The following is a 10,732-nucleotide window of genomic DNA, read 5'->3' on the forward strand; positions in this document are numbered from 1 at the left end:
ACCATGGCCCCCGTAAAAGAAAAGAACCAAACTGGGAATTCTAAGAGAAAGTTCCAGGGGAAGCCAAAAGGGAACTTCAAACAACGTAAGCGAAACCCACAGCCTGCAACGGTGTATGTTGTAGTCACAACCACTCCCACTCCAGTAAAGCCCTACGCTGGAACTCTACCTCGCTACCATAAGTGCAATTATCATCATGTTGGAGACTGCATGATCTATAGCAACTGTAAATTAAGCGGTCATACCGCCAAATTTTGCAAAAAGAACCCAATCAACAAACCCTCAACTACTACCGTAAGAGAAAGTTGAACCTACTTCGAGTGCAACCAACGGGAGATTTCAGGAAAGATTGTCCTAAGCTGAAGAGACAGAGTGGTCAAGGAAGGGCGTTTGTGATAGGTGCAGGAGACGCACGCCAGCAACCTACTGTGGTTACTGGTACGTTTCCTATCAACAATATTTATGCCTCTGTATTATTTGACATTGGTGCTGATAAGAGTTTTATTTCCCACAAATTTCGAAAAATGATTAATCATGAATCATGCAAACTCAATAATGCTTACAAGGTAGAAGTAGCCAATGGTCAAATAGAAAGCACCTTAGAAATACTCACCAACTGCCTTCTCACCCTGAATAATCACGTGTTCCCTGTCGACTTAATGCCCATAACCATTGGAAGTTTCGATGTAATCATCAGAATGGATTGGTTATCAGCCCATCGAGCGGAGATTCTATGTTATGAAAAAGTTGTATGATTACCCTTACCAAACGATGAAGCCCTTGTGATTTATGGAGACAAGGCAGGGAAGAACCTACGAGTCATTACTTGCGTGAAGGCAAGGAAGTATTTGCAGAAGAGATGCTACGCTTTCTTGGCCCACATGGTAAATACGCAAGGCATGGGTAAGGAAATCAAAGACATACAACAAGTGTGTGACTACCCAGAAGTATTTCCAGAAGACCTACCTGGAGTACCTCCTATCAGATAGGTTGAATTTCGAATCGACCTTATCTCGGGTGCAGCACCAATGGCACGGTCTCCTTATCGCCTGGCTCCATCGAATATACAAGAACTATCCAGTCAACATCAAGAACTTTTCAACAAAGGCTTTATCCAACCAAGCTTCTCTCCATGGGGAGCCCCGATATTTTTTTTCAAAAAGAAGGATGGTTCATTTAGGATGTGCATCGATTACCGAGAGTTGAATAAGCTCACTATCAAAAATTGGTATCCACTCCCGAGGATCGATGACCTGTTCGACCAATTACAAGGATCCTGCTACTACTCAAAGATCGACCTACGATCCGACTATCATCAAATTAGAGTTAAAGAAGTAGATATTCCAAATACGGCATTCCGAACCAGATACGGTCACTATGAGTTTCTAGTGATGCCATTTGGACTGACCAATGCACCTACCATATTCATGGACCTTATGAATCGGGTGTGTAAACCCTACTTGGACAAATTCGTGATTGTATTCATCGATGACATATTAATATACTCACGAACCAAGGAAGAACATGGCCAACACTTGCGTTTAATCCTAGAACTGCTAAGAAAATAAAAACTTTATGCAAAGTTTTCTAAGTGTGAGTTCTGGATTAACGAAGTCCATTTCCTCGGTCATGTGGTCAGCAGTAAAGGGATTCATGTCGATCCTGCGAAGATTGAAGTTGTCAAGAATTGGAAAGCACCAACAACACCAACCGAAGTACGCCAGTTCTTAGGGCTTGCAGGCTATTATCGGAGATTTATCAAGAACTTCTCTGAAATAGCCATGACTCTCACCGCATTAACCCAGAAAGACAAAAAGTTCGACTGGGGAGACAGTCAAGAGTCCGCGCTTCCGAAAATTGAAGCAATTGTTATGCAGTGCACCAATTTTGTCTCTTCCCGAGGGAACAGAAGACTTTGTAGTATATTGTGATGCTTCACGTCAAGGGTTAGGGTGTGTACTCATGCAGAGGAATAAGGTTATTGCATATGCATCCCGACAACTGAAGCCAAATGAGACGAACTACACTACCCATGACTTAGAGTTGGGAGCCGTAGTATTTGCCTTGAAGATTTGGAGACACTATATATACGGGACAAAATGCATTGTATTCACAGACCACAAGAGCCTTCAACACATTTTTTTATCAAAAAGAGCTCAATATGAGACAATGAAGATGGGTCGAATTACTAAATGATTATGAATGCGAAATTCATTATCATCCCGATAGAGCAAACATTGTGGTTGATGCTTTAAGCAGGAAGGAACGAGAAAAACTTCTTCGTGTAAAGGCTCTAACCTAAACCATTCACTCGAACCTCACTATTCAAATTTGTGATGCTCAGTTAGAAGCACTTATACCTGAGAACATTATGGAAGAAAACCTATGAGGCATAGACAAACAGTTCGACCTAAGAGATGATGGAACACAATACTTCATGAACTGAATTCGGACTCCAAGATTTGGAGAAGTCATAGATTTGGTTTTAAACGAAGCTCACAAGTCAAGATACTCAATACATCCCGGATCAGACAAGATGTATCTCGATCTGAAGAAGCATTATTGGTGGCCCAATATGAAGGCAGAAATTGCCACATATATCGGTAAGTGTTTGACTTGCTCCAAGGTCAAGGCGGAGTACCAGAAGCCATCTGGCCTGCTACAACAACCATCAATTCCAGAATGGAAGTGGGAACAAATAACAATAGACTTTATAACAAAGTTTCCCAATACATCAAGCGGTTACGATACCATATGGGTAGTGGTTGACCATTTGACCAAGTCCGCTCACTTCTTAGCCATCAAGGAAACTGATAAGATGGAAAAACTCACCAGAACTTATCTCAAGGTGATAGTCAGACTACACGGTGGACCAATATCTATCATCTCGGACTGAGATAGTAGATTCACTTCCAAATTTTGGCAATCACTGAAAAGGTCCCTAGGCACAAAACTCGGCATGAGTACAGCATATCATCCTCAAACGGATGGCCAGAGCGAAAGCACAATACAAACTCTGGAAGATATGCTCCGCGCTTGTGTCATATACTTTGGTAATGCATGTGATATGTGCATAATTAGTTAATTTTTTAGCATACATTTTTATTCATTTTAACTAAATATGTGTATAATGTGGAAAAAAGGTACTTAATAATGTTTAAATTTTGTTTTTAGTCCAAAAGACATGCTTGGGAATAAAAGGGAACAAGGGGAAGCAATTAGAGACCAAAGAATGAACAATGAGGGAAAAAAAGCCTTCCTACTTGGCAAGTTCTCGAGCCTACTCGGCGAGTACATTAGAATATTCCAGAAGATAAGTCAAGACTCCTAGTATGAGATGGCTAACTAGCATCTACTCGGCGAGTTGGGTCTGCTACTCGCCGAGTACAACCTATTTTGAGATAATTGTAAATACCAAACTATTATCCGATTGGAAAACACTTTTGGCAATTTTGAGAGCTAAACCTGCGAAAAAGAACCCTTGGAGGAGCTAAGGAACCCTAGTCTTCAATCCTTGGAAGAATCAAGGAAATTAGGTTAATCATTCCACTTAGCTTTAGGAATTAAGTATGTTTAGCTTAGTTAAATCTGCTTATGAGTTTGTTTTTATCATGACTATGAACTAAATTCGTTTTGTTTCTGTTAGGGAAGACTAATTTACTCCTATGGTTTATAATATACTTTTTGATTGATTATTATTTGGTGATTTTATTAAATTAAGTTTGTTAAAGAACCTTATGCATTAATGACAACTATTTTCTGTTAATTGGAAGGTAATTAAGCTACATGAACATCTTTTAATTATCAACCTCATATGTTATGTGAACACTTGATCATATGCTTAAGAGTAATGAATATGAAATTAAGATTAATTAGAGAATGGGTAAATTAATGTGTGAGCTTGTTTGAGAAACCAACAAACAAGAGGTTGATTGAAACACCAACTTGATTAACCAATTACAAATCTTATTTAATCCAAATAATTGAACTAGGGAATTAATTAGTTTAAACAATTGGCCACTGTTGAATTGATTAATTGTCTAAGGGTTAGGAGTAATGAACATGAACCTAACCACTATACTTGGTAACCAATAATAATTAATTTATCATTTAAATAACCATAGGAGTGAATTAGTTGAACCTAAACAGAAACCCTTTAATAAATTTGGTGAATTTGTCATTTGCTTTAAATGTTAGTTAGTTAATTGTTTTAAGTGCTATGTTTAAGTTTCTAGTATTGTAAAACTAGAGAAAAAACCCTTTACTTTTATTACTTGTTTAGTTAAAATTAGTTATTAGGTTAATTTCTGTTCCCTGAGTTCGACACCCTACTTATCCAACTATACCACTAAAAGACAGGTTCACTGCCTTTGTGTGCTTAAATTATTAACTAAAAGTAGGATTAAAACTAGTTCGTTTTACACACATCCAGTTTTTGGCGCCGTTGCCGAGGAACGGTTCTAAATAATTAATCTAATTTCTAATTTTTTCGATCCATTGTGTGAGTTTACTGGCACAAAGTTAATTTATTGCAGAATAATAATTAGTAGTTAGGTTTTAGCATCTAAATTAGTTTTTATTTCAAGTTTTGAATTCTTTCAAAAATACATTGCTACTCGTCGAGTGCATTCGCACCTACTCGGCGAGTATAGCAGATTTTAGCTTTTAATTTTCGTTTTATTTAGTACACTTTTTTTTGTTCTTTTTATGTTTTTATCTTATTTATTTCATAACTTTCATGACCAGAGGATCAAACACCCCGCTGATACCCCCGTTTGAAGATCCCAAATCCGCATTGAGAAGAAACAGAGGAAAGGACGTGGAAAGCTCGAATACACCAAATAAGTCACCTTTGTCTAATTTGAAGACTGTTTTTGGGAAGAAGAAGAGCAGCAAATCAGGATTATCCAGCGCATCTTTAGCAAGCGAAGACCCAATCAAGGAAGACACCGAGTACGACACCGAGGAAGAAGAAGAACCCACATACGGGCACGACTCCGATTCCGGAGACGAGTTAGCTCATACCATGGCTAACATTGATGCAATCCCTATGGGAGAATGGAAGAAGTGGATCCGTGATGACATCGGCCCGGGACTTGTGCAACCCGGAATTCGCGCTACTACTACTTTCGACCTAAAGGGCCACATACTCGCCCAGGTGAAGGAAATTCCTTTCTATGGAAAAGACCACGAGGATGCCTACAAGCATTTGGATGAAGTCAATGATGTAGCTGATTACTTCAATGTTCCAAATGTGCCTCGCGAGACTCAGCTACTTCGCATGCTTCCAGTGACATTCAAAGGTGTTGCAAAAGACTGGCTCAAATCACTCCCCCCGGATCAGTCACCACATGGGCCAAGATGAAAGAAGAATTCATTGATCACCTTTAGCTACCTTCCAAGATAGCCAAACTGAAGAAAGCAATAGCTAATTTTGAACAACAAGCTGGAGAGTCACTATATGAAGCTTGGGAGAGGTACAAGAGCTTACTAAGAAACTACCCACACCATGACCTAAATAGCCAGCAAGAAGTCTCCATTTCCTATGATGGAGTCAATGTCACAAATAGGCAATTACTTGACTCGCAAGGCCCACTCCAAAAGAAGCCACCCCCGGTGATCAAGGAATTAATTGAAGAATTCTCTAAGCACTCTAGAGAATACCACAACCCAAGAAATGATGTTACTAGGGGAGCCGCATATTCAGCTACTGCAGACTTGTCTGCGGTCATGGCTATGCTAAAAACCATGGATAGGAGATCAAACGATCCATGCTATTCGGGTGGGGTGTGAAAATTGCAATGGACCTCATCTTACTAGAGACTGCAACTTGGATGCAAATGGCAACAAAAAGGTGCAAGTATGTTCCTCAAGTGGGGACCGATATGATGAAGACTAGCGAAAACCAAAGAAAGAGTGGCTCCCATATGAAGAGTACAAGAAGGCTAAGGAGGAGAAGTACAAGCAGAAAGGAAGAGGATTTTACCAAAAGGAGTAGCCAGCACAAGAAAGAAAACCAAGTTTGGAAGAGATGCTTACCAAATTTGTAGCTGCTTCAGAAAAAAAGACATAGCAATCATGATGCTGCCATTCAAGAAACAAGAACTATCCTTAGAAACCAGCAAGCATCCATTCACAACATAGAAATGCAGCTGGGGCAACTTGCTCAACAAATAAACCAAAGATCACCGGGTGAACTCCCTAGTAAAACCGAAAATAACCCACGAGACACACACATAAATATAGTTACAACAAGAAGTGGGAAAATAATCACTCTTCTGGCCCCTATTCAGAAAGAAGCACCCAAAGAATCACAGAAGGAGGAGCCAAAAAATCAAGCAGAAAATCAAAATCTTCAATCTGATAGCTCTACTCGCTGAGTACCAAACATGGACTCGGCGAGTACACTGCCAAATCCGAAGGAACGGGTCCCTGAAAAGCTGTATCAGCCTCCAATGCCATACCCATCCTGAGCTAAGAAGGAGAAGTAGGAAGAGGAGTACCAGACGTTTCTAGATCATATCAAGGATCTTCAAATCAACATACCCTTCATTGAAGTTGTCGTCCAAATGCCAAAATATGCTAAGTTCCTTAAGGAACTTCTCACTAATCGAAGGAAGATGGAAGAAGTGAAGAAGGTAGTCCTCAATGAAAACTGCTTAGCTGCTATGCTAAATAAGCTACTAAAGAAGAAGGGTGACCCGGGGAGCTTAACTCTACCTTGCCAATTTGGCAACTTGGCTACCATTCATGCCTTAGCCGATTCGGGAGCAAGTGTGCACCTAATGCCATATTCCTTCTTCAAGAAGTTGGATCTCCCAGAACCAAGTCCAATTCACATGATAATTCACTTAGCAAACAAGACAGTCACTTTCCCAAGAGGCATATGCGAAGACTTACTGGTCAAGGTGGACAAATTCGTCTTTTCCGCTGATTTTATAATTCTAGATATGGAGGTAGATCCTCAAGTCCCGATCATCCTCGGAAGACCCTTCCTCAACACTGCGAGTGCTATAGTAGACATGAGGGATTCAAAGCCTACCTTGCGGGTAGGTGATGATTCTGTAACTTTTGGGGTTGATCAAGCCATGAAGTATGCAAGGAACAGTGATGACACGACTTTCTCAATTGACATGCTAGACGAACTATTGGAGGAGTGCGTAAGTGAAGATTCCAACAAGTCCACAATTGTTGATGAAGAATTTGATGCAGAAAAAGACTGAATGGAGATCGAAAGGCTACTGGAAGAAGCTGAATTTGAAGAAATAGTCAAGCAAACTGAGAGTCCTACTCGCCGAGTAGGGCCGATCTACCCGCCGAGTTCCTCCTTTGAAAAGGCATAATTCGTAAATGCAGCTACAAACTCGCCGAGTACCTTACCTGCACTCGGCGAGTGCAACAGTCAGAACCAAAAATCTGAGCTTAAAACGTTACCAGAACATTTGGAGTATGCTTTCCTTGAAGAGGGCAACCAAAAGCCAGTAATCATAGCCTCTGACCTGTCCAAATATGAAAAGGAAGAGCTCGTTCAAGTGTTGAAGAAACGGAAGCGGGCCATAGCATGGAGCATCACCGACATCAAGGGAATAAGCCCATCTTATTGGTCTCACAAGATCAATCTGGAAGAAGGAGCAAAGCCGGTTGTACAGCACCAAAGAAGATTAAACCCGAATATGCAAGAAGTAGTCAAGAAGGAAGTGGTTAATCTCTTAGATGCGGGAATTATCTATTCCATTTCCGATAGTCCGTGGGTCAGTCCGGTCCAAGTGGTGCCCAAGAAAGGAGGGATGACGATCATAACCAATGAAAAGAACGAACTAATTCCGATACAAACGGTAACCGGTTGGAGAGTGTGCATCGATTATCGAAAGTTAAACAATGCCACTCATAAAGACCATTTTCCCTTACCTTTTATTGATCAAATGTTAGAAAGATTATCGGGCAATAGTTACTATTGCTTTCTAGATGGATTCTCGGGTTATTTCCAAATACCCATAGACCCAATGGACCAAGAAAAGACCACATTTACTTGCCCAAGTGGGACTTTTGCTTATAGATGCATGCCCTTTGGGCTATGCAATGCACCCGCGACTTTTCAAAGGTGTGTGACAGCCATATTCCACGATATGGTGGAAAAATTCAAGGAAGTTTTTATGGATGACTTTTCTATTTTTGGATCTTCTTTTCATGATTGCCTTACAAACCTTGACTTAATGCTTGCTAGGTGTGAAAAAACTGACTTGGTCCTCAACTGGGAGAAATGTCACTTTATGGTCAAGGAGGGTATAGTGTTAGGCCACAAGGTTTCCAAAATGGGAATTGAAGTGGATCGGGCAAAGATTGACACCATTGCCAAATTACCCCCACTAACTAATGTAAAGGGCATTAGAAGTTTTCTAGGACACGTGGGTTTTTACCGGCGTTTCATAAAAGATTTCTCCAAAATAACTAGACCTCTAACACAATTACTTTTAAAGATGCACCATTTAATTTTACTAAAGAGTGTTTAGAGGCATTTGAATTTTTAAAGGAAAAATTAACTAATGCCCCGATCATTGTTGCACCAAATTGGAGTTTACCCTTTGAAATTATGTGTGATGCTAGTGACTTTGCATTAGGAGCTGTCCTTGGTCAAAGGGTTGATAAGCACTTTCGACCCATATATTATGCTAGCAAGACTCTAAATCCAGCCCAAGAAAATTACACTACCACGGCAAAAGAATTATAGGCTGTGGTGTATGCTTTTGATAAGTTCTGTCCTTATTTAGTTTTATCTAAAACAACCGTTTTTACTGACCATTCTGTTATCAAGTATTTATTTTCCAAACAGGATGCCAAGCCAAGAATGATACGATGGGTGCTACTTCTTCAAGAGTTTGACATATAGATACAAGACAAAAAGGGAATGGTGAATGTAGAAGTTGACCACCTTTCAAGACTTGACAACCCCCAATTACACGAACATAGAGTTGGCGACGATTTTCCGGACGAGTATATTATGGTGACCGTGGGGGAAGAACCATGGTTTGCAAATATAGCTAACTACTTAGCTAGCAATTACATCCCAAAAGATCTCACAAGTCAACAAAAGAAGAAATTCTTTTCCGAGATAAAATATTACTTTTGGGATGAACCATATCTTTTCCGAAGCTGCGCGGATGGGATCATACGAAGATGCGTGTTCGGGAATGAAAACCGGAAAATATTAGAGCATTGTAATAGCGGGTCCACGGGTGGACATCATGGAGCACATTACACTGCAAAGAAGATCTTTGACTTTGGGTTCTAGTGGCCCACAATTTTAAAGATGCAGCCCAATTTGTCAAAGAGTGTGATGCTTGTCAAAGAGTGGGAAACATTTCATCTCCTAATGAAATGCCACAACATAGTATCCAAGTGTGCGAAGTATTTGATGTGTGGGGGATCGACTTCATGGGACCATTCCCCATGTCTAAAGGCAACAAATACATATGGTGGCAGCGGATTATGTATCCAAATGGGCAAAGGCACAAGCGTTACCAACTAATGACGGTCGGGTAGTGGTGCGGTTTTTAAAGAAGTTATTTTCATGATTTGGAGTCCCGAAAGCTCTTATAAGTGACCGAGGCATGCATTTTGCCAATGATCAACTAGAGAAGGTGCTAAGGAAATATGGGGTAACCCATAAATTTCTACATCCTACCATCCACAAACTAGTGGACAAACCGAAGTGACGAATCGAGTTTTAAAGCGAATCTTGGAGAAATCGGTGGGGAGCAATCGCAAAGAATGGTCGAATAAGCTAGACGATGCACTTTGGGCCTTCCGTACAGCTTTCAAAACGCCTATTGGTACTACACTATATAGCTTAATGTATGGAAAGCAATGCCATTTGCCAGTGGAGATAGAGCATAAAGCGTTTTGGGCTTTAAAGATGTGCAACTTCAACACGGAGGAACTCAAGAGCAACCGGTTAATGGAAATGAATGCTCTTGAGGAGCTTAGAAATGATGCATACTCTAGTTCGTTGATCTATAAAGAGAAGACCAAGATGTGGCATGACAAGAGGATAAAGGAAAATAAAGAATTTCATGAAGGCCAAAAAGTGTTGCTCTTTAATTCACGGCTAAAGCTTTTCTCGGGAAAACTCAAGTCAAGATGGGATGGTCCTTTTCTAGTGAAGACGGTGTTTCCACATGGTGCTATAGAGCTATTTTCAAGAGATGGCACACCTTTCAAAGTCAATGGGCATATGGTCAAAAAGTATGAAGAAGGAGTACCCAAGAATGATGGTATGGAAGAATTGTTGTTGCTGGAAGGGATTGCAACCACGTAGAGGGGGGGGGGGGAGTCCAGCTAATAACTCCTTAAAAAGAAGTGCTTCTCGGGAGGCAACCCGAGTTTCAAGTTTGCATTTTCTTTCCTTTACTTTATTTTGATTATTTTATCGTTTTCATTCGTCTTCTTCTAAGAATATAATTGCTTGAGGACAAGCAATGCCTAGAGTGTGGGGTGGATGGTTAAAAATGAGAAAATACATTAATTTTTTTCAAAACATTCAAAACATGGGATACTCACTTTCCATTAGTTGAGTTCTCTTACAACAACAGCTATCAAACTAGTATAAAGGCCACTCCAGTCGAGGCCTTGTATGGGCGCAAATGTTGTTCACCATTATGTTGGGCAAAGGTTGGAGATACCCAACTAGCAGGAAAACATATTGGAGATACACTATTCACTAGACCTGAAATCA

The 10,732-nt window shown here is 40.3% G+C and overlaps 1 protein-coding gene and 1 non-coding gene across 2 annotated transcripts; one reads left to right on the top strand and one right to left on the bottom strand.

The window, feature by feature from the left end:
- Window positions 1-5,409: 5,409 nt before the first annotated feature.
- On the bottom strand, window positions 5,410-5,516 carry LOC145007726 (small nucleolar RNA R71). The gene has a single exon (XR_013663095.1). It is a non-coding gene; the product is annotated as a small nucleolar RNA R71 (small nucleolar RNA).
- Window positions 5,517-9,850: 4,334 nt separating this feature from the next.
- On the top strand, window positions 9,851-10,315 carry LOC145007152 (uncharacterized). The gene has a single exon (XM_078966136.1). It carries the CDS (start codon window positions 9,851-9,853, stop codon window positions 10,313-10,315), a length of 465 nt encoding a protein of 154 aa, XP_078822262.1.
- Window positions 10,316-10,732: the final 417 nt, after the last annotated feature.

This window comes from Lactuca saligna, chromosome 7 (assembly GCF_052625555.1).
Source record: "Lactuca saligna cultivar CGN05327 chromosome 7, ASM5262555v1, whole genome shotgun sequence".
Lineage (NCBI taxonomy): Eukaryota > Viridiplantae > Streptophyta > Magnoliopsida > Asterales > Asteraceae > Lactuca > Lactuca saligna.